The 23,733-nt window shown below is 53.4% G+C and overlaps 1 protein-coding gene across 3 annotated transcripts in view; it reads right to left on the reverse strand.

Annotated features, from left to right (window-relative positions):
• ash1l (ash1 (absent, small, or homeotic)-like (Drosophila)) overlaps positions 1 to 22,962 on the reverse strand; it is a 28,939-nt gene extending 5,977 nt beyond the window's left edge. For 2 of the 3 annotated variants that reach the window (XM_060042723.1, XM_060042722.1), the window contains exons 1-19: positions 22,133 to 22,962; positions 16,457 to 21,026; positions 13,002 to 13,767; positions 12,626 to 12,799; positions 12,397 to 12,491; positions 11,982 to 12,055; positions 11,839 to 11,884; positions 11,532 to 11,640; positions 10,284 to 10,490; positions 9,842 to 9,988; positions 7,835 to 7,943; positions 7,244 to 7,393; positions 6,523 to 6,590; positions 5,762 to 5,928; positions 5,055 to 5,207; positions 3,991 to 4,045; positions 3,210 to 3,342; positions 1,554 to 1,811; positions 161 to 247 (exon numbers count right to left, since the gene is read on the reverse strand). In XM_060042723.1, coding sequence (XP_059898706.1) covers positions 161 to 247; positions 1,554 to 1,811; positions 3,210 to 3,342; positions 3,991 to 4,045; positions 5,055 to 5,207; positions 5,762 to 5,928; positions 6,523 to 6,590; positions 7,244 to 7,393; positions 7,835 to 7,943; positions 9,842 to 9,988; positions 10,284 to 10,490; positions 11,532 to 11,640; positions 11,839 to 11,884; positions 11,982 to 12,055; positions 12,397 to 12,491; positions 12,626 to 12,799; positions 13,002 to 13,767; positions 16,457 to 21,026; positions 22,133 to 22,870 — 8,106 coding nt within the window. In that variant the 5' untranslated portion in view covers positions 22,871 to 22,962. The remainder of the gene's footprint in view (positions 1 to 160; positions 248 to 1,553; positions 1,812 to 3,209; positions 3,343 to 3,990; positions 4,046 to 5,054; positions 5,208 to 5,761; positions 5,929 to 6,522; positions 6,591 to 7,243; positions 7,394 to 7,834; positions 7,944 to 9,841; positions 9,989 to 10,283; positions 10,491 to 11,531; positions 11,641 to 11,838; positions 11,885 to 11,981; positions 12,056 to 12,396; positions 12,492 to 12,625; positions 12,800 to 13,001; positions 13,768 to 16,456; positions 21,027 to 22,132) is intronic. The other variant, XM_060042724.1, reaches the window with a different exon arrangement.
• Positions 22,963 to 23,733: the final 771 nt, after the last annotated feature.

The following is a 23,733-nucleotide window of genomic DNA, read 5'->3' on the forward strand; positions in this document are numbered from 1 at the left end:
GAGTGCGTTAGAACCAGGGGCAGATGGGTCAAGATGAAAGATTCAAATGAAGAAACAAAAATTCAAGGATGAAGATGATTATAATATGAAAATTGTCCAATGTCAGATAACATCGTGTAAGATAATGGTTGATGGGTAGGAGTAATGTAAGGCCACCTACCCGGTCCAAAGGGCGGGGCTCACACTGCTCACACGAGTAATGCTCCACCTCGGTTTCCAACCGCATGCAGTCAAAGTGCTGCCATACCTTTTGGGAGGGCCGACACACAATAAGTTTACATATAGATACTATAATCTATGTTTATCAAAAGCACCACTACCAAGTCAATCTATTGTAATACAAATGTTATCGTTTAACAAAGTGAACTACGTTCAATTGAGCTGTGGATCAACTTTGAAGGAAAAGCATGTTGGGATAGTGCTGTTTTGATTGGCTGCCCCAAGTACATTTCCAGCTCGTCAGCAGACTAAGCGGTTCAATTGGACGCTTGGAAGTGAATGGTTTTACCCACAGACTCCGTTTAGGGACATGAAAACAAGTCGCTGTGTGGCTCTGTGAAACTGGCAAACCGCCTCAGCCAAGAAACAAAAACTAGCGGTGGTTTGACGGTGGTGGTTGCTGCCGCTGCTAATTTCTTATTCTGAAAACAAATTCATAACAGAACCGTATTTCCAAAGTTGGACAGTAATGTCAGCTTGAAGGATTATTAACGACAGAATAGAAGAGCAAAACTTAAGAGCTGAATTGGAATCGCACCGTTTACTTAAAAAACCGGGGATTGGCTTGCGATTAGAAATGGAAAATGGCCTTAGGAGTATGCTTCAGCTTCAGCTCTCAGTAATGAGGTGAGACTTTATTCAGCCCGGCTCTCCGCAAACCACTGGATTCAATAAGGCTGATCTGACCCCACACGCTCTAGCCCTGAGCCACTTTGTCTGCTCGCTTGATTCAATCATCACAAGATTTAAACACACACACACGCACTAGCAAAATGGAATTGCAACCACCCAGAGTCATTGGGTAAGAGCGTGGTTCTGGGGCCTGGGTGGGCAACAGGGGTGCAAGGGGGCAAAACCATTTGTATATTAAACCATGGCTGTGGGCTGCGGGGGTTTTGATTTCAAATGGAGCACACTCGCTATACTTGACTCGCTACCCTTCTCTGTTTTCACTGCGGCTAAAAATAACAAATAATGTGCCAGCCAACTATCCATTGCCGTTTGAAGGAGAGAAAACTACCACCGTCCACACTTTAATGCGCCACCTTGTTCAAATGATCTACTAAGAGCATGTGTACTCCAAGAGTATGTGTACTCTTAGTAGTACACGTACTCTTACTTCTTACTAACTCCCTTCTAACTCCCTTTAAAAACTAAACGTCTACATGCTACACACCGATTCAACACTTTCCGTATGATCATTGGTTGTCGCGACACCCGGATAAACATTCAGCGACCATTTTGGGCTAGAGACACAGGGGGTAAAACCCAAAGGGAGTAGTGCTTCTGGTTCAACCCCAACCCTCTACAGAACCCATACCACGGTGACGTACCATGCACGTTTCACACTGGATCATGAGGCCCTCGTCCTTGTACATCCCGCAGATGCAGCGGATGACGTCGTCGTCCTTGTCGTGCGAGCCGCCGTGGTGGGCGTGGTCGCGCTCCAGCGAATCAGAGCTGTCCGCCTCGCTGGCTGTCTCGCCCACGATCTCGTCGATCTGCACGGCGGCCTCGTGGCGTGCGCTGTAGTACGCCTTCCTCAGCCGGTTGACGTCGCGGCCCAGTGAGGACTTTCTGCCGTAGTACCTCTGTGGGGCAGCAGGGGGGTCGGGTCAGGACTACTGGAGAGAGCTACAGGCCGCCCCGGCGCCTGCTACCTGCTATAGTGTTTCGTTTTCTGGCATCAATTAGTAAGAGAGCCAATTTATTTGGAAGTGTGGAATTCATCCTGATGGTTTTAATTGATGACTACAGGCTACAAAGCCACCAAACAGTGCAATGTTGCATTTGATTGCAATTATAATATTAATAATATTTATAACACACACAATTCCTGTTTTTACATTTTAAAATTTGTTTAAGACGGACGTCCTCCTGTTGACATGTACTGTGGGTTATCGAAGTGACTATAGTGTAGTGCAAATAATACTTATAATACTAGTGCTACATACTACGATTGCCTACCTGCAGTATGCTAGCGTGGATGTTCAAATGTAGCCATGCATCAGTGGCTATACCCTGTAAGCCTTACGTAAACAATAAACTACCTTCTTGACTTAAAGTGCGGTCTTCGTGAAAGGGGCAGGCGAGGTGGGGGGGGCTAATTTAAGAGATCCACTTAAGCTTGTGTTACTCAAAGACTTGGCGGTCATGAGGACTCTCAAGTAGCACTTGTTTAAACTAGCAAACTATACAGCTATAAATCAAAAGGGTCTGAGCGCCACGCTGTTAAAACACCAAGAGGACAGGAAGCTATACAATAGCTAAGCAGAACATTGAGCCGGCATTGTGTGTGTGTGTGTGTGTGTGTGTGTGTGTCTGTGTGTGGTTGTGTGTATGAGACCAGAGGAAAACCCTCAGATGTTTCTTTATTACTGCTGACCGTGCGCTTTGGTTTCTTATTTTTTTCAAATAAGGACCAAATATTTCACATGGATGTTGATGCTTTTGGAAGGTTCATTTTTCTTGGTTCCATCCTTCTCACAGTATTTGGATCCATCCACTGCCTACTAGCTTTGGGACGGATACCCAAGACCTTCCCTCCCTACTAGTCAATGCCTGAGGTATGGGTACTTAGCCATGCAATACATCCATGAGCAGCCTGAACAGCTGGTTCAGTCCTGCCTTGTTAGCGCATGACTGTTAGCATGGAGCTGGTGGATGTAAACAATATACCGTACTACACTACACTCTACTAAACACCTTTGCCCCAGGAGATTTGCTAATACACTGGTCCCTCAGTCTGGGGCAAACAAAAGCTTTAAAAAAGCAAACGACAACTGTTATGAATAAAACATGGGCTTTGCATTATACACACTTCTATACAGCTGTGCCATTATAAAGAATGAATGATGCTCACTTCAAATACACCTAAGAATACAACTCGTATGCAAAGTGAAGTATATGTTTTGCTGTGCTCTCTTGTTAAAAAAATAATGTTTGACTGTGTGTCCATCTGTGTGTATGTACAGTATACGGTTCTGTACCTCTGCATTGCGAAACACTTTGAGCATGTCCGCGTCGAAGGCCTCCACCGTCTTGTAGTGGCCCGTGAGGATCTGCTTCTCGATGGTGCTCAGGTCCAGCGGCTCAGACACCTTCTCGTAGTACTGGCTGTTCCTGGGGTCACAGGCAAACACAGAGGCCTTTCAGCACGGCTACAACCCACTGATCAGTGGACACACGGGACTGCGATTGCTAGAAGACCTCCGCACTCCTGATCCAGTGTTTCCTACACTCCTCCAGGAGGCATGACTGCAAGGGACGGTGATTCTTTTACTGTTTCCAAGATCGATTGATTGCGTTGTGTACTCAATTCCCAGTCGATTACTCACATGGGAAGAGAATGCATCTTTTACGACGCATGGGGGAAATGTGGCACTACTGGTTAAAATGCATACGTGCAAATGCATGCATGCAAATGCATACATGCATATAAAAACAAATGTCTACTTTTTCCATCATAATAGAGTCTTAATCACTCAAATTCCTTGATCTTCCCGATATAAACATGATGTGCGCCATCAAGCAAACACTGATTGATGCACAGAGAACTACTTTGCCGATTCCCGAGCATACATGGTGTTGGTGAGGAAGGACAAGCACATGAGGGCTTGCTCCCTCTTCTACTCTCTTACTCTCTTTTAACTTCTCTACTCTCAAAATAAAACACTATCGGATAATAAGGCCTTAAGAACCGAGAAAGCACCAAGTTCTTTTCATGGCCGATGGATGCTGCCTTCCTCTCTTTATGAAACACACACTCACCTCTTCCTGGATGGAAGGTTGACGAGGGGAGCTGCTAGGGTCTGACCGGACGAATCTGAGAGAAGGAAGGAAAGGGTTACATTCCACCGCACAATGATTGTATGTTTGTGTGTGTGTGTCTCAACGTGTGTAATTTCCCCATTACACTCGATACTAAATCAGTGTAAAGAGAAAGGATGTCGTTGTATGTACCCCAGGGGGCCTACTATGCATACAATACCATGATTTATGTGATGTGACAATTACATTTTGTTCCCCTGAAGGGGACATAACGTTGTTGTTCATGTCTTGGGCAATACTTCAATGTCAATGTTGAGTATCGTTCAAGCATTGCATTAAATTTCAGATAAAATATGGGGTAAAATATTAGAATCAAACGTCTCATTTGAATCGTGTGCCTCAAAAAAACAACCTAAATCCGATTCTTTAATATCTTCTTTAGTCTTGAATATCCTAAAGGGATGTAATAAACTCACATTGGATGTAATAAACTCACAAAATCCTGGGGAGTTCCTTTTGATAATCACGAGGCTCAATCATTGCGTAAAACGACATACATAATCCAACTGTCATATGCTTTAATCCTATTATACCTGAGCCAGTAAAAGATCCCAGTTACAATTTAGGGCGATGGGAGTTTGGTTTCTGTGCTGCAACAGCTGCGGACAAAGCTACTGGCCTGCTCTGCAGGGGGCTTAAAGATGCAGCTGTTTTCAGTGTTTACATTACGACTTCACACCTGCTGGCTCTTAGCGGCGAGCTGACTTAAGAGAGGGGAAACGTGGGAACCATAGACATACCCCAGGGAGATGGGGTGCTGCTGTAAGAAAATGGGCACTGAGCATGGCAATCGGGTTTGATTATTTGGACAAACTGTAAGGATAACTGAACACATTGGGTTTGTCAAACAAGTGTCATATAGCATTTGCTAAAGTTTACAATGGGGTTTTATCATGGTCTTCCGTATGCTATCCAGTCACCCTGATGGTTAATAATCATACCAATGCTAGTTTGTTGATCCCGTTGGCCCCGTTGGCCCGTTCTGCGTGAGTGCGGAGCCTTACCCTTGTAGCTGGTGATCATGTCGCAGATCTCCTTGAAGATGTGCGCCAGGCGGGCGGTGCGCGTCACCTCCGTGTTCTCCTCGGCCGCCGCCAGCCTCCGCGTGCGCACCGAGCGCGACGTCTGCAGTGCCGAGAACTGGGTCAGGAAGACGTCTGAAGACAAAACAGCGCGGCTCAATGCATGCACGGGCATACGGCCCGCCGGAGGGGTGGTGTGTCGAATATAACGCAGTAGGGATCGATAATTGCAATATTGCACATGTGATAGATTTGCCTCTATTACTCTATATCATCTTAGGAAGCTTGGATGTTTTCTGTGCTGTACACACTCCGAATCCACTCGAAGCAGAGTATCAACCTAAACCAGGGCTTAAGGCTTGTAGACCAGTACTTGAACTGTGTTTTGAGTTGATCCGTTATTCCCAAGAATCCCATTAGAGACATTTGAAGCATACACATGCCCTGTGGAAACCAATACACAAATAATGATCTCCATTTTAGACTCGATTTTCAGTCTAATACGATGGCTGTGGATATTGGATTTGTATTGCGTTACGGAAGCCCTCCCCCTTTTTTCACATACACATGTGACCTCAACAGTGTCCCGGGTGCGTACATTCACCTTCACACAGAAGGCTACTGCAGCCATGCTACTGCGTCTACCACTACACTACGCTAAGAGCACGCCGCCGTCGCCGGACACGCACCAGACTTGATGTTACCGTCGTCACGGATCACGCCTCCCCAGCGAGCGTAGATGGACAGGCTGCTGGCGTCCCGGTCTCGTTCGCCCTCTCTCTTCAGCAGCTCTTGCTTCTCACGCATCTTCTCCCAGTTTCTCAGCAGGAACACCCGGTGCTTCAGCACAAAGTTCCTGTACCGAACGCAAAGGGTGGCAGAGAGGAGAGAGAGAGAGAGAGAGAGAGAGAGAGAGAGAGAGAGAGAGAGAGAGAGAGAGAGAGAGAGAGAGAGAGAGAGAGAGAGAGAGAGAGAGAGAGAGAGAGAGAGAGAGAGAGAGAGAGGGAGACAGACAGGCGGAGAGAGAGAGAGAGAGAGAGAGAGAGAGACGTTGAGAAGGGGATTATCAATAGTCAATAGGGGGTCTATTGGCTGCCCCTCCCCAGTCTGTGCTGTCTGGTGAATGTGTGTCGTAGGACTCACAGACCACTATTTCACAAAGAAGCCAACCACCCAAAACATTTTCCTTCGATTATAATCCATTATCGTGTATGTCTGTGAGTGTGTGTGTGTGTGGGTGTGCGTATGTGTGTGTATGTGGGGGGTGCGTGCATGCCTGTGTGTGTGTGTGTGTGTGTGTGTGTGTGTGTGTGTGTGTGTGTGTGTGTGTGTGTGTGTGTGTGTGTGTGTGTGTGTGTGTGTATGTGTGTGTGTGTGTGTGTGTGTGTGTGTGTGTGTGTGTGTGTGTGTGTGTGCGAGGGTGAGTGCGTGCACTCGTGTGTGACAGTACCTTTCTCTGTTAGACATGGGCTTCATGAGGTGGGGGTACAGTTTGCTGCTGTCACCCGACTCCTCCTCCTGCAGACGGGGATAGATACGTTAACGACTTGGCCCAGAGCAGCATGAGACATGGACCAGGGCTTTCCTTTAAATCCACACATACACATATCATATCATACATGGAGGCTCCCAACATGGGACAGCAACGGCCCCAATGTTTGCATGTTAACTTAAACTCCCTGGAAACACAAATTGAGGGAACTCAAGCAGAGGAGAGGAGCCTGTCTCGCTCTGTTATCCAGACTGTTATCCGCTGAGAGAAGCCCAGGTGGAGCTCTCTGCACGTCATTCAACGTTGCCATTTGAGAGCGCTCGCGGCGCACTCAGAGCCCCTGTGAGACGAGGAGGCGTGCGTGGCCTAGATACACGGCACACCCAAATTCAAACAGAGAGGAGCATGAAGCAGCTCCACATTGTCCCGGTATCCATTACATGGAAGATGGGCCGTGTTGGCGTGGCAATTAATTAAACAGTGTACGCACCAAAAAGCCCTGGTTGTTTTAATCTCTTTATTTCCATGTCATTAAGTCCCCTGTTTTGTTTATTTCAATTTTTATGATAACTACAATTTTTTTCGCAAACATTCCTTTGCTTTTGTCGCCTGCAAGATTTTGAACCCGCAGCACGCGCTTCCCTTCATTTCTCTGCGGCTCCCGGTGTGTTCGACTCACTCGTTTTTTAAGCTGGTGTTTCGACTTGCGTTTCTCCTTCAGGCGACCCAGACGTCGGGTCCCGCCCGCTTTCCCAGGGAGGCCGTTGATTCGCTGGCTCTTTCCGCCAATGATTCCCCGGCAGCTCTCCGAGCCGCATTCACACGCTTGCTGCCATGGGAAACGGAAAAAATATCAAAATGAAAAGTTGGTTAAAAACGACAGAAGGTTAAACGGTAGACTCAAAGGTACTAAAAGAGGCACTTGCTGTGTTTCGAGAAAGTGCTTGCTTCTATTTCGGTTCAATGTAGAATCTATAATAATAATTCTTTGCTGCTCGACAGACTAACAGGCTGTTTCGCCTTGATTTATTTTGAATTTGGGCACTGGTAACTCAATGATGGGCATGTGCTATTATTAAATATTTCCTAATTTATGTGTTTCGATACATAAATAAAGAATAATAATATCCAGATCAATTAAATATATATTATTTGCATAGGCATTTTATTAATCTTTTACACATTAGTTTCATTGATAATAAAAAATAGTTGCACCACGAGATGACCTGGGAATGAGAATGAGTGGGTTACATGTGGGCGGTTGTCCTACCTGTTCTTCTGTGTTGAAGGAGTGAAAGTTGTAGTCGTAGGTGAGCTCCGTGCCGGTGCCCATATCCTTGAGAGCAAAGAGGCCGATCCTGTACACGCCGTTCACCGACCTGAACGCAAAATATGGCAACAGTATCACTATAATAGTCAACAAAACAGCCGCATTCTGCTTTTGGGTGTGTGTGTGGGTGTGTGTGTGTGTGTGTGTGTGTGTGTGTGTTCGTGTATGTATGTCGGTTGGGGATGAGGGGGTATTCAAGCAAGCACAGTAGTAGTAATAAGAGTACTACACACCAGTAACTCCAATGATTCCCCACCAACCACTTTGATATGAACACTCAATACACCCCGTTAGTATGTGCCAAAACGCTCGCTTTGCATCCTGTCTGAACGGTAGCCAAATTCAAGTGACACGTTTCAAAAGACCAAATAAATTCTTCCACTTCATAGAAGAAAGAAACTGCTGACGCAGCAACCTCCGTACCACAGTCCCCACTCCTCCCCGGGACGGGGTTTACGTCGTTCCCTTCAAGAACACAGGACACAGAACCGGAGCCCTGTGTTGCATTTGCCATGATAATTCATTCCTTCTACATGGCTATAAAAAAGAACAAAGGCGAAACAGCTGCTTCAGCACTTTGTCTGTTGGAGCCACACAGCTGGATGTCAGGCCGCCCGCCTACCTGCAGAATCCCCCTCTTTCCTTCGCAGGACGGACGAGTCGGCACGCATTGTGCTCGAAAGCTTCTAACCAATTTGTTTTTGTCTGAGCCAGCCGCCCCTGACGTGAATGTGAACGTACGCAGTGGCAAACAAGACACACACACACACAGAGAGTTCTGTGTGGACACTTGTCTTCGCGGTGCCCCAGAGCGAGGCAGCAGACAGGGACGTTTGGGTCAACATGGTTTGTCAGCTGTATGCAGTCCTTGGGGTTATTTTCTATTATTTTTTTCTAAAGATTTGGTTCTGCAAGTTTTCTCAAATCATTTCAGAGCAAACATCCTCCAACCCCCTCAAGGCGAATAGCTTGAGTAGCAGGCTTGTATGCCTCAGGTGGCAGAAGCTGCTTCACTGGATGTCCGAGAGCGGGGAAACCAAGCTAACCCTCCGGGGGAAACTAAAGCCAGTGGTTTAGCGCGGCAACGAGGCCTCTCTAAACCAGTTATCACGGCTAGACTCGGGGAGAGTGGATTGCCTGATCTCATTAGGGTCCCACTGCACGAACAAACCAGATCTGCCCGAGGAAGGGCAACAAAAAGAGCTGCTTTTTTCGCACGTTAAAAGGGAGCTATTTAACTACATAGTTGTTTCAACCCGAGATTTTATTTGCAGTGGTTAGAGTTTTGATTGATTGAATCCGGTTGCTTCGTGTACTGTGGTGTATGTACTGCACTTTAGTGCAAGGTCCACATGAGAGGAGCAGGCTTGAGAAGAGCCCCAAATTGAACTAAGAAAAAGCTAACTTCTTGTCCCACAGCAACTATTTCCAAGAGCTATCAAAACAAAACAGAAAGCTGCAGGCATCAGGATGTTATTTAAAGATGCTGTCAGAACAATCACAACACTTCGTAAGAATCATTTTCATCGCTATTTTCAGTGCCTAACCCCCACCACCTCAGTGCTAATTCAGGAGGAAGACCTGAGACCTACATAGATCTGAATCGACTGCTGCGTGCTAGTAGTAGAAATAGTCATGTTTTATCAAATTAGCTCTTCTGAAATGCTTTCTCCATTTCGATTGTATTCATTAATTAGGCAAAGTATGACAACATTGAGCTTTGGCTACTAACGTCAAATGTATTTGCATAATATGTAGTGTGTGTGTTTGTGTGTGTGTGTGTGTGTGTGTGTGTGTGTGTGTGTGTGTGTGTGTGTGTGTGTGTGTGTGTGTGCGTGTGCGTGTGTGTGTGTTTATGTGTTGTGTTTATGTGTGTGTGTGTGTGTGTGTGTCTCTGTGTGTGTGTTTGTACAACAGGGAGACCAGTGGCATTGACGTGACACTCACCACTTCTGCATCTCACAGTTGGGCTCGCAGCTGTGGTTGATGAAGCGGGCCTCGTTGCCCATGCGGTAGCTGTCAATCACCATGCCGCTGTCCAGGTTCAGACAGTACTGTCCACTGTGTGCAAAGTACTGCTCCATCATGCGGCTCCTGAGATCCCCCCACAGAGGAGAAGAACAGGGATGTTACACTGGATCCCCTGGGAATGGAAGCTATTCCCACCATATTAAATAGCTCAAAAAGACGGTTTGTGGAACTGGTTTGTGTACTACACAACCTGCACATTCCTTTCACAGCCCCGACTGAACCGGTTCTTCCACAAATATGTCATCTTTCCTATTTGCACTGTATTCACCAAACAAGAGTGTCAGGTTTTCATACATATTTGCATTTAAGTGGTCGGTGCGTGTCACCGACGTCAAACCCGGTCTCCTCATGCCCTCACCTGAACTCGTGCTCGCTGACCACCTCCCCGAGGTACTCGATGATGAACTGGCCCGAGCGGAGGGCCTCCTTGGTGCGGATGCCCCAGCCCTTGCCCTCGGCGCGGAAGCGCTCCAGGCACTGGACCCACTCGTGCCTCTGGATGTGCTGGTTGTCACACTGCTCCCGGCACGGGCAGATGCTGGGCGAGCACTCGGCGAAGCTCATCCTGTGGGAGACGGGGGCAACGGGAACGTCTTGAGCAGGGATCGTAAGTCGCCGCCCGCAGCGTTTATGGTCGCCGTTTGGCCCGTGACACCGGTGTGGACGCGCGGTTCTTGCGCTCTTCAGGGGGAGAGGTTCAATAGCTCAGAGGGGCTTGACACTCATAGAATCGCCGTATGAGGGCTGTGAGGATGTCTTCTTTTGATTAAGACATCCTCACAAAGCGCTGGCTGGCGCACTTCACACAAAGTGACTACAAATGAGGTTTTGACTCAAGTACGTTCCGCCACTAGATGGCAGAAGGAAAGGGCTCTGATGTGCTCCAAAGGACTCCTGTGCAATAGCATATAGTTGTGCTCTAGCAGCATCCTCCCTTATCGGGTTTCTGCAGTGCTTGTTGTTCTATAACAGCAGTCAGCAGGCTAATGCCCCACCAGAGTTAGAATTCAGCACATTTATAAATGCGCTATTCGACATGTTACAAATATAACATAAGATATGGGTTTTGGGTGTTGGAAGATAATGTTTAAACACTCGTAAGGAAGGATCAGACCGCAGTCAGCTTGTGGCTCTGGTTTGTGTGAACAGAACACAGTGTAGAGAAGATGTAGCTACGTGGCCCGGTCTGGTCTCACTAATCCGGCTCGTCAGTATTTGGGCATTTTCAGCCTGTATGCAGAATAATGCATGCAGCATGCAATCTGACCCAATGGTGAGCACTCTGAACATGATGATTATATAGAAATTGGCACGGTTTCCGTTGATATCGGTTACATGGATGATTCACAATTCAGTTCACACTTCACAAATCAGCAATTATATCCTGCCTCAAAAAACGGTGGCAAAAAATAATAATAATAAAGCATGTGATTCACTTCACAAGAGCGCTGTTCATCTCTCAGCGTTTCAAGTCTCAGGTTGCACCTGGCACTCGATACATTCTTCAGGGGGCTGATTTTGTATTGTGCTCTGTGGTAACGGAGACATAAGGCCCCCGTCTCGCTGTTGAAATGTAGCCTGGGTGGTATTTTCACCGCTGTAATACCTGTTTAAGCAGTCGTCAAGGCAGGCCTTCTCAGTGGGGTCGTCCGGAGATCTGCAGTTGCACGTGGTCACCTCGTACCCAGAGAGGGGCTTCACGTCCACGTAGACATCTAGAACACAGAGCCATGAGAGAGGTCGGTGAAGGATCTTTGGTGACGATTGTCCAACCTGATGCCAACGCTCTCTGGTTGGATAGAACGATTAAACAGTCTGAGATGATGGAGAAGGAGCAACTGACTGCGAGGAAGGAAATTCACAACACACCATTGTTGGAATCACAGGTGTCATTTGAGACGCTGGTTACTCACTTGATCTGATCTTTTTATAAAGGGGGACGTCAGGCCTCTTGTAGAGCTGGAATACAAGTTAAGGAACATGTGATGAGCACAAAGGGAAAAGCAGGGAAAACACTTCTCCAAATACATTTGAATGGCTTGACAAGACTGATCACCTGGTCGTGTTTCCACAGCCACAAGATGTCGTAAGGCAACTGGAAATCAATGCGCTTCTGTCTTAAGTACTTGCCTAAAGAAAAGCAAACAAGAAGAGGTGAAACGAGCGCCAATGCAAGCTGTGTATGAGAGGAAGAAAAAATATTGGCAGAATACGTTTGACAGGATGTCTTAGAATACAACTTCGGCAGTATATATGCATGCTCATCTGTGTTTGCAGTTTATAAAGATATAGTTTGTTCTGTACTAGTGTGAGGTGACGTATGCTTTTCTAGAAGTAAGTTCTGTATTCCCTGAATTTGACTGTGTGCCATCACATTGATGCATTTCCCTTCATACTGCAGTTATGGCCTTATTTGGTCAACTAAGACAAATAATCCATAACCGGGTAACGTAACACATTTCTAGACATACCAACGTGAATCGGTGCGGGGAACAGGCCATGTTCATGTTCCCCGGGAATATACTCCAGCTTCTCTTTTTTCAGCTGCAGAAGCTGGCTCCGGGGGCTATTGCACAAAAGCACAGACATTACAACAACGACCACAGAAGGTTACATTTGGTACGATTTATTCCATTCGGTATTATACATGTGTGACTTTTAGTTTTCTCAGAGCGGTAGAACTCTTTCATTGACACTCACTCATCAGACTTATACACATCAGAGTAAAGCCCCGCCTTCTGGAACTTTTTCTTTGGAGGTCTGGCAGGCCTCTTCTCCCGTTGGCTGGTTATAGGCATGGGCGGAGCCTTCTCCCTGGAGACGGTGCCTGGGCGTTCCGGGGAGCAGTTGCCATCTGGCTTGCTTTCCAGTGAGCTAAAATTAGAACCATGACTTGGTCTCTAATGTTCTTGTGATAAGTCAGTTTGATAAATGTTATATGTGTACATATATATCTATTTATACTTTTCTTACATAAGTCCTTGTAAAATGTGTTATCTTCAAGTTGCCCAACATGGGAAATCTTACATGACAAAAATAGTGTCTAAAGTGTCCTTGCAATAAAAAGTTTGCTTACCCCCGAAAAAGGTGGAGGTCTTCCGGTGTGATCCAGCCTCTTCCTCCCCCGGGTGCAGGCCTTGCAACCAGGCCGCCCACGTTCTCCACTCTGCCTGCAGAACCCTCCCCGGCCTCTACTGCTTCCCCGTCCTCTTCCCCCTCTCCCTCCTCCCCTTCCACGTCCTCCTCCCCCTCCTCCTCCCCCTCCCCCTCCCCCTCCTCCTCCTCCTCCTCCTCCTCGTCCTCGTCCTCATCCCCGTCTCCCTCCCAGTGTTTCCTCTTCGGCCCCTTCCTGCGTTGGCCCTGGACCACTACCTCGATGGCGTCCGTCACCGTGTCCCCCTCCCACCCTCTGGCCAGGGGCCCTCCCCCTACCCGGTCCCTCTCCCCCGCGCGCTGCCGACTCTGGGTCGCCTCGGTCAGCGGCGTGGGCGGCGGCGGCGGCGGTGTGGGGGGGGACGGGGGCGAGGGCGGCGGCGACGGCAGCGGGTACTTCCGGGGGCGCCCGGGTCCCCGCTTCTTCACCACGTTGTTCCCCGTGCGCGCCTGCCTCTGCAGCTTCTTGGCGCGCAGGATCTTGTTGACGTGGTGGAGGCTGTGTTTGGGGGTGTTGCCGGCGGGGTGGGGCTGGCCGTGGTTGTGGTGGTGGTGGTGGTGGTGCGCTGTGTGGGACTGCGGCGGGTCCATGCAGTAGTCCCGGCAGGGCGAGAGGCGCGTCGAGGCGGCGGCAGTGGTGGCGTGCGGGTGGAACAGAGGCGGCTGATGGGTCTGGCCAGCGGAGGAGCCTTGATAAGAGAGACACAGAGGGGACGGATGGAGGCTCTCATAATTAGTGACAGGGAAAGTGGCTGAGTAACTTCAAAATTAATCAGTAGCTCGCCAATTCCACATGTGAGTCGTTTATAGAAGAATGTGGTTGTCCCCTCATGATGTTTACCACTACATTCGAGCCACGGTTGTCAGACACCGACCATCTGCTCTTCGCACTAAGATCCCCCCAAAAAAAGAAGAATTAGGATAATTAAGCAATTTAAGACAAAGGGATGCCATGCTGATGTGTATTTATGTGACCACAGGTAGTCTGATCTGACGGGCACGCTGCGATGCCGATAGCAGCTGTTAAGCCGTCGCACTGGCATCTTTCCAACGCGTTGCACACTTTGCGTCCAGCTCTCACATAATTGCCCAATTGCAGTGCCAGCAAGGACCATTCCGCAGCCATTAGGTGTATCAGCTCCTAATAATAGGGCTGCGTGGTAGCAGGTCTTCCACTGTGACAGAGTACCACGCCGCAAGTAGTTCTTGCTTTATTAATCGCCCCGTCCTTTATTTAACTATTTTTCCTACCCCCCTGTCCTCCTTGTCTCTCCCTCTCCTGCACTCTGTCTCTGCTTTCATCCCTCATCCTGGCTTTTCCCTTCTCGTTCTTGTCCGGCCATTCATTAAACGCCACCATGGCAATGATCTGCTTTAATAACTCAACACTGAGCTCCTTCCAAGACACTGGGTCTATGTGCACCCTCAGTCTCTGCCTCTTTCTCTTCACCCAACCCCTGCCCACTTTAGTCACAGAACATCTTTACCAGCGCTGTTCCAGCGGCCGGCTTGCCCGCACTCCTTCGCCAGTGCCCTGTGACTTTAGAAGACCCCCCATCACTCATCATTCCCGCCCCGCCTAAACTGCAATGACTTTTGACCCACACAATTTTTTACACACCGTCTTCGGTGCTCGCTTGCTTGATGTCCTCTCTGTCCTTCACGTCTCGAGAACCCGGTTTACATTTTATGGCATGCCTTGTTAACCATTTCACTGCTTCTTGTCCGGCGTCAAGCTCACCCCCCACCCTGTCATCCATTAGCCTTTTGCGGACGCAATTCCATCAGCCCACACCCCCATGCCCACACGTTGCTCTGTAAATACTCGGGCACGACCTTTCCACAGGCCTGTTTGTTTAATAATTTGCTATTTGAACCCGGCTCATTTAAAGCAAGCTTCCTCAATACTGTCTGCGGTTTCCCCTTTTCTTTGACACTTATTTCCACTCAGCCTTTCTCCTCCGTGCTCTCTCCTCGACCACATCCTCCTCTCATCATTTACCCCTCTCCTCCTCCCTCCACCGCCCTCTCCATCACCCTCTTCCGTCTCCTCCCCTCCGCTTCTCCTAATTTGGTCCACAGTGTGTCCCTCCCAGCGCTAATCTCTCATCTAGGATTTACACCGCCTGGGTCTGAGCTGCTGTCTCACACTGAAACAAAAAGTCTATCGCCATCACCAGCCAACATCAACATCCCACACGCTGTCACACACACACACACACAGACGCACACAGACACACACACACACACACACTGCCTTAGTGCTCTCCAGCAGGGCGGATTAGGCCCGGCGGCGACGACGTTTGTTGGCGGAGACATGAGACTAAGCCCCTTACCAGGTGCCTCTGATCTAAGTGTCTACCAAATATAGCCCCGGCACAACACACTCCTCCCCTGGCCTCACTGTCAAAACTACGGCCCTTGTTGAAACGCAATATCCACTGTGGCCGCGGTACAACACACACTGCGGCGGTGGCCACCGCAGAGACTGCAGAGAGGAGTTGGAGCTCTTATGAAGGGCCGGCCCTGCCAAGCCCTTAATCACCAATAAGGGCTACCAAAAGTCAAGGCTAGAAAATGCACAGTTTTGTTCTGCGTCCTCTGTACTTTTGTGGGGCTGCTTCTACTTTAGGCGTACTTCTTGTGGTATTTTCCAGTGTGCCCAGACTGAAGCGACGGTTATTAATGCTTGAGAGACAAAGGAGGGAACTTGATTGAAACAAATTGATTCCATGGTCAACCGTGGAACACGCAGCCCTCCCCGTCTCTTGTCTGGCCTCTCCAGACAGTTTCAAGGAGTCTGAGCCTGCTGAGCGACAGCGAGCAAACATGGCCAGAGTGCTCACTTTAGGTCTGCCATTCAGGGGATTCTCTGAGGGTTATTAGGACCGTTCTCTCATGTGAAACCCCTGCCGCCATGAATTATTAGCACTGTCTATCCACCTCATTCATGGCCATGTCCTCCTGCCATTAAGCCTTAAATTCGTATTCTTTCACAGTGAGGTTAAAAAAGTATTTGCACGCACAATAACCTTCAACTGATGTCCTTCATCATTTAGGCCAGAACAAGATTTCCGTGCAAATTGATTAATCAGAATCAAACGCGACAGGACTACAGTATTCACAGAGGATTTACTGACTCTACTACCAAGCCTCCAAGAACAAATTAATACAAGAGGAAATGCCTTCCAGCCTCATACTGCACTTATTTCTGGTGGCTAAAAATAAAGAAAATGCTTTTTTTGTCCTCTCCACAAAGCGAGCAGACACAGCTGTATCTCATCCATCAGTTCCTCTATATTTGCTGCACTGTGGCAGGCCCGCCTCAAACCGCTGCCCTGTTTGTTGTAACTCAACACCCAGGTGTGGCTGACTCACCCGTCTCCCTCCTCTCCGCTGAGGTGGAGCGGTCCTTCCTCTGCGGCCGCTCCAGGAGGGCGAAGCCGGGGCCCTCCGGGGCCCCTGCCTCGGGCCTCCTGCTCCGGCCCGCTGCCTTCAGGGTGTTGCGCGTCAGGGCTGACGCAAACAGGTTGGTGTGTCCCGGGGGGTCCGGGCCTCCGGCGTCCGCCTCCTCCGTTGGCGTGAGGGGCTCGTCGTCCTCGTCGTCCTCGTCCTCCTCTTCATCCTCGCTGTCCGAGCAGCCCGCCGGGTCTTCTGGCCGGCCGTCCGAGAAGGGCCCGCGGCCGGACGCCGCCGAGGCCGCCTGGTTCCGCGAGAGCTTCCCGTAGTCCGCCTCGCCGCCGCCCACCCTGAACCAGGAGTCGGGGGCACGGGGCTGTCCCCGCGGGACGCCGGCCCCGCCGCCCAGCGCCAGCCTGGAGGGCCCCAGGCAGGACGCCGTGCTCTCCTTGCGCTTGTACTTGTCGGCCGAGGAGGAAGCGGAGGACGTGGACGAGGGCGAGTTGGCCGAGGCGGCCGCTGCCGCCACCGTCTGCTTGCCGCCGCCGCCCGCCGCCGCCGCCGCCACCGCTCCCGACTCCCGTCCGAAGCGGCACCGCTGCAGGGGTTCTGCTAGACCGGCGGCCCCGCCGGCCCTCAGCTCCGCCCTCCCCGAGGCTCCGCCCTCCGGTAGGCCCGCGCCGGCCCGGGCGGCCGCGGGGCCCCTGGCGGCCGCCGCGTCGCCCCCGTCCTGGCCGGCGCGCTCGCGGTGCTTGTGGCGGTGCTTGTGTTTGTGGTGCCAGTTGAAGGAGAGCTCCGAGGACATGGGCGGGTACAGCACCGGCGGGCGGCCCCCGCCGTGGAGCTCCTGCCGCAGCAGCTTGTGCTTCTTCTTGTGGAACTTGGAGGGGTTCAGCAGCAGGTGGGGCGGGTGGTGGTGGTGCATGTAGGAGGCGGGGGGCGGGGGCGGGGGGAACGACGGGGAGTGGTGCGAGTGGTGGGACGGCCCCGCGTGGGAGGACTGGTGGTGGGGGTGCGGGTACAGGGCGCTGGCCGGCGGGTAGCCCCGGTAGTAGCCCAGGCCCAGGGGCCCGGAGGAGTAGGGCATGCCGTAGGAGGGGTGGTAGAACCCCCCGCTGGGCAGGGGGAAGCCCAGGCCCGGCACGTAGGGGACGTCCGACATGGCCTCCCGGAGCTTGGGCGGGCGCCCGCGCTTCTTCTTCATGTCCGGCTTGCGGACGTAGTGCAGCGGGTCGCAGTTGTACGCCGGGTGCGGCGAGTAGTAGCCGCTGAAGTTGATCCTGAAGATGGTGGGCAGCAGGTCCCGGGAGAGGTAGTGGTGCGGTGGGGGGCCGCCGGAGCCTCCCAGGCCCCCGGGGGCCCGGGCCCCTACCGCCCCGGGCGCCCTGCCCGCCCCGGCGTGCGGGCCCATCCCGGCCCCCGGCCGGTGGCCCGCGCCGCGGTGCGCGATGCGGATCTCGCTCAGCCGCACCACGATCTCGTCCAGCTCCGCCAGGAAGTCGGGGTCCTGGCGCCGCGAGCGCAGGTGCAGGTACTTCTTCTTGCGCTTCCTCTTCTGCCTCTTCAGCTTGTCGTAGCCCGGGCAGCCGTGGCTCCGCCTCTTGCACTTGTGCTTGTGCTTCTCCTTGTGGCCCAGCAGGGAGGAGGCCGAGACCGGGGCGGCCGGGTGGGGCCGCCGCGGATCAGGGGGTGACCTGGCCCCGAGCGGGGACGGGGTGGGGGAGGGGTGCTCCAGCATCACCGCCGAGGAGTGCCGCCGGCGGCCCCTGGCGCTGAGTCCGAGGCCCCCAGGTGCCATCGCCGAGCTCATCACCCCGGGCATCAGCAGGCCGGCCCCGCCCCCCAGCCCGGCGGTGAGCCCCGGGGCCACGCCCACCAGGCAGCCCGCCTTCTCGCCCCGGTCCGAGGTGCTGTTGTTGTCCGTCCCGATGCCGCTGTCGCTGGGCACCGTCTCCTCGCTGTGGGACTCGCTGACCGGCGAGGGCGTGGCCTCCTTCAGCTCGCTGAGCGGGGCGGGCGACGTGGGGTGCAGGGGCCGCGGCGGGGACAGCTTGTGGTAGTTGTAGTGCTGCCGGAAATGGGCGTGGTGGTGGTGCTGCTGCTGCTGCTGCTGCTGCTGGTGGAACCCGCGGCACAACGACTTCTTTTGGGCCGCCGCCAAGGCCGCCGCCGCCGAGGAGCCATGGATGCGGGGGTTGGGCGCCGAGAAGGTGGGCGGGGCGAAGGGGAACGAGTGGTGGCCGTGGTGGTGGGCGTGATGCGTCTGGTAGTGCGGGTGGGCGGCAAAGTGCACCGAGCCCGGCTCCACGAAGCCGCCGCCGTCGCTGGCCGGGCTGTGGCCCCCGCTGGACTGGGAGAGCGAGGGGGAGGGGAACACCTCCGACGAGGAGAGCTGGTGGTGCTGCTGGGACTGGTGGTGGTGGTGGTGGTGGTGGTGATGCAGCGGGGAGGTGATGCTGGGCGACTCGGAGGGCGGACTGGAGTCCTTGGAGCCGCCGGAGAGCTTGGGTTTCCGGCCGCGCCTCTTGCCCATGTAGATCGTCCCCTTTTTGCTGACGTTGATCTGCGGCGCCAGCTTGCCCCCGAACGAGGCCGCGAGCGAGGTCAGCGACTGTTTGGCGGCGACCGCGGAACCTGCCGCCATGCTGCCGGGGCCTCGGGAGGTCTCCTCCGGCCCGGGGCCCAACAGAATCTGGCTGAGGATGCGCTTCCTCTTCACGCTCTTCATCTTGTTGATCTTGCCTATGATTGTCCTCATGATGAGCTGCCCGTTGCCTTTGGTGTGGAACAGTTTCTCCCCTCCGTCCCCCGCCTCGGGGGCCAGTGTCGGGGGTTGACCCTCGGGGGGGAGGGTAGGGGGCAGGCGCTTGGGACGGCCCCGTTTCCTGGGCATGGGTTTGGGAGGGTTGAGGTCGACCTCCGGGTGGAGGACCGGAGGGTCCTGCTCTTCTTTGGACTTGAGCAGCGATGAGTAGACCTTGGAGGGGGCCAGCTTGTTGGGGGGGCGCCCGCGGAGGGGAGCGTCCAGACGGGGCATTTTAGACTTGGGCCTCCCCCGTTTCCTCGGCTGGGGCGGGAACAGATGCGACATTGGATTTTGTGGCGGGGGAGTTGGTCTGATCTTGTTGGGGTTGGGAGGCCTGCCGACGGGCCTCTTTACCGGAGGGGGCGTGTCCATGCTCATAGACAGAGGCACGGGCCCGTCCTGGCCTTCCCGGGCCTTGTTGATAATACGGGTCCAACGGGGTTTCCTGCCCCTTCGCTTCTTCAGGGGCTTGCTGTCCTGCTCCGCCGGGGAATCGGGGGAGGAGTCCCGTGAGTCGTGCCTGAGTGGGAGCGGGGAGCCGTCCCTCTCGTCGGACTCCGGATGCGGGGCACCCCTGTGTCTCGTCAGCTCGGCGGGGAGGGTCCGGCCGGCGTCCCGGCCGGGGCTGCACCCCCGGTCCGCCCGCAGCGACTGGCCCCCGGAGCAGCGCTCCTTCCCCTCGGCCCTCCCCGTGCCTAACAGAGGGGGGCACTTGGCGAGGTCTCTGGGGCGGTCCGGCCTGTCGTGCTGCTCCCTCTCCCGGTGGCCGCTCTCCTCTTGCCGGGCTGGGCTGTCCCGTGGATGGTGTCCCGGTGCGGCGCCGGGGCCGCTGTGCTGGCCCGACGCGTCCCCCGTCCTCTCCTCGGGGGAGGAGGCGGCGGCGCGGGGCGACGAGGACGACGAGGCGAGCCGCGACGGCGACGGCGCGCTGTGAGGCGAGCAGTGGGAGAGGCGGGAGGGCGGCGGTTTGGCGGGGTTCCCGCCGGCCGCTTCGTGTTTGCTGTGGCCCAGGCGGCCGTGGCCGTGGGAGGGCGCGGGGCTGCTGCTGCGACTACTGCTGCTGCTGTTGCCGCTGCTGCTGCTGCCGCTGCTGCTCCCGCCGCCGCCGCCGCCGCCGCTCGACCTCCCGTTGCCGTCGGCGTCCTCCTTCCTGGGCGGCGCCGAGGCGGAGGACTTGCCCTCGCCGAGGCTGTCTTTGTTCCGGGAGCCGTAGGGGCGGCCGGGCGGTCGCGACACGGGCGGGGGCGGCGCCAGGTGGACCACCCGGGAGTACGTGTTCCGGTTGGCCATGGCCCGGTCCCGCTGTTTGGCGGTCGGGGCCATGAAGCCCGACGTCGGGAGCGCCGGCGAGGGGGCGATCTTCGTAGGCTTGGTGGGTTTGGGGGTCTTTGACGGTGGGCAGGTGGCTATGAGTTGGGCTAACTTCTCTGTGACAGTGGGGGCCCCCCAACATGGAAGCCCCCTGTCCTTGTCCCTCTGGTTCTCAGTGCTGTACGTGTACTGAGCGGGTTTGACACCTTGGAAGCTGGCCTCTTTCGAGGCCGGTGTGGTCATAGACGGTGCGGAGGAGAGGGATGTGAGTGGGCTGGTCTGGGGAGTAGGGGCCCTCTTCCCAGAGTGTGACGGGTGATGTGTTTTGCTGTCTGATGAGGAGCGATGCAGATTGAGGGGTCTCTCGGGCATGGGGCTGGCGGCTTTCCCGTCTGGCTTGGCGTTAGACTTGCAGGCCATCTTTGGTAGTCCCTGTACAAAGAGAAAAATATATATTTGTAAGTATATAAATATAATTTGAAAATGAATTTTACATTCATCAACTGATGGTTAAACTGCAAATAAAAATGATTGCATTTTGTGAAAACAGAATTAATCAATAAAAAAATAAGAATTAGAATCTGAAAAGTTATTTGATCAATTACCAATATTTGTAATTGTATCTACAAATGCACATATAAATTACATCACTATTACAACTAAGTTCAAGTAATCCTCACAACCCGTCTCTAGCAGAATTACAACCAACAAGTCTGGCCCTCAGACGGGGACGAGCCTGTCCATCGTAAACGCCAACCCGACAAGGACTTTGTCTACCCCCCCGGAACACACTAACTGCCAGTTCATTGACAGAATTGTCTGTCCACTCCTGCTTCCCGGTCATACCCGGGGGGGGGGGGGGGGGGCTTGTCTCTCGACTCAATAACACTTATCAGGGTCAAATTGGGGACAGAGAGAGAGAGCTGCAGAGGGGGGTCACGTAGGGGAGAAAGGGGAGTGGGTTGGAGGGTGAGTAGATGACACAGCCGCACAGGGAAAGGGGACAGACGACACAGACAGACACACACACACACAAACACACACACAGACTGACACACACACACTGGCAGAAGGGGAGGAGCGAGCGGATGATGGATTGAGTCAGGCGAGGGAACAAGACAAAGAAATCAAAAGAGCAATTTAGGCTGCGCTCTCTGCCGTGCAATAACACGCTAGTTACGGTGGGGGAACAATGTTGGGGATGGTAGCCTTGGTGAATGCCAATAGCATCTTAGGTTAGCCGTCCCCATTCGTTTAGAATGACGGTGCTAGGGAAAGTAAACATCCGTCTGGAGAGAAACTCAATCGATTTGAGTTTCTGCGCCCAAGAAAAAAAAACATGAGGGGGAGCGGGGGAACATTTTGCAAACATGTGGAATCCCTAAGTAATAGAAAATCCCCTTACTTTCTGTTTTTGCCAAAGAGTTCAAAGAGACCTCTTGTGCAATCCCCTCAGTCTGGGAAAGCTTTATGAAAGCACAACAACTATTTGAACCTCCAAACCCCTTTTTTTTTGTGCGGTCTTGCCCCCAGCTTACCTTTTTGGCCTGATTATTCCCGTTGGTCGGGGAGGGCGACGGGGCACTAGAGCTCGCAGGAGGAACTGCAGAGGGGGGTGACGTGGCAGCGACAGCACCGGAGGCCGGGCCCGGAGGCGACGGGTTGGGCCTGCTGTTGAGGCACTGGGGGCTGGGCTCCCGCTCTCTCTCTCTGCTGTGCAGCGGAGGAGGCGGCGGCGGAGGAGGAGGAGGAGGAAGAGGAGGAGGTGGAGGAGGAGGAGGGGGACTGGGCGCGACGTGTGCGTTGGCCGGGGGACCCTCGGGCGCTGCCCCGGTGCGGCCCCCCCGGCCACTTCCGGAGCCGCCGTTGCTACGCGGCGTGGTGTGCCGGACGGTGGCCCGGAAGGCGGGCCGGCACTCGTAGCTCTCCAGGATCTTGGGGGGCTTCTTCATGCGCTTCGCCTGCAGGCCGATCTTGAGCTTCACGTTGCCCTCGGAGAGGCTGCTCTCCTTAATGGAGAAGTGAGACTGGTCCACGCCGCCGCCGCCGCCGCCGCCAGGGGCCCCGGGGGCTACTCCTCCTGCCCCGTCGCCTCCTACCCCTCCGGCTGCACTGGAGGAGTCCAACGGGGTGCACTCCTTCTCCCGTTCCCTCTTTTTCTTCTCCTCCTCCTCGTCCTTCTTCCCACCCCCGCCATCCTTGTCTCGCTCCCCAGCGGGTAGTGCGGTGGGGAGGGGGGGTGGAGTGGCGGTGCCCCCCTGAATCTTCTGATCCATCAGAGATCTAGGGGGTGAGCGGGGCGACCGGGAGTTTGGGGGCCAATGTTTGTGGCGTTACCAACAAGAGGTATTTATGAAGGGGGGGGGGGGGGGGGGGGGGGAATGGACAGTGGTATAAAGGCGACGGACGGGGTGATTGGGGGGGAAGAGAAAGTGGGGGAAGGGGGGGGGAGGGTAGATGAGTGAGAAAAAAAACAATCCTGGTTTGTGGCGAATCTGCTGTCTTTCTTGATGGCTGTGGTGTCCCGCCCTCTCTGGCTCTCACTGGCTCTCTCCTTTCTTAAACTGTGTTGGTAGAGACAGGGTCATGAAGAACAGAGAGAGAGAGAGAGAGAGAGAGAGAGAGACAGAAGGGGGGGGGGGGGTTGTGAAAGGGGGTAAAAAAAAAAAAAGGCGTATAATTAGTCACCAGAACAGAAAACATGAAGGAACATCAATGAGTCCGTGACAGCTAAGATGACAGAGCGAGCGTCGCAGATCACAACACAACAAGCACAGCGTGTGCGTGCCCAGCATCTCATAATGAATGATGGAGGAGAGGGGCTGGGCGGACAGACGGGAAGCAGTTTTATCGTCTAGGTTATTCTGCGCGAGGTCGTCCTTCATCGTCCCTGCTGGGTTACTTCTTTTTTTTTTATTATGCGTTCGTCCTCACGGCCTTCAGCGGTCCGTGACCTATTTACACAGCTGCGGTGTCTCTACCTGAACGCTTGGTAAGGTGTAACTCTATGCCCAGAGACTCAGAATGAGCAACCGTCCACTTGAGAACCCAGCATATCCTTAAGCCTGCATGGGCTGCCACTGCCTCCCCAGGTCCTATAGGTGACATCCCGCCCAAATGACCCATCCCTAATGTTTCC

Source organism: Gadus macrocephalus, chromosome 22 (genome assembly GCF_031168955.1).
Source record: "Gadus macrocephalus chromosome 22, ASM3116895v1".
In the NCBI taxonomy this organism is placed as follows: Eukaryota; Metazoa; Chordata; class Actinopteri; order Gadiformes; family Gadidae; genus Gadus; species Gadus macrocephalus.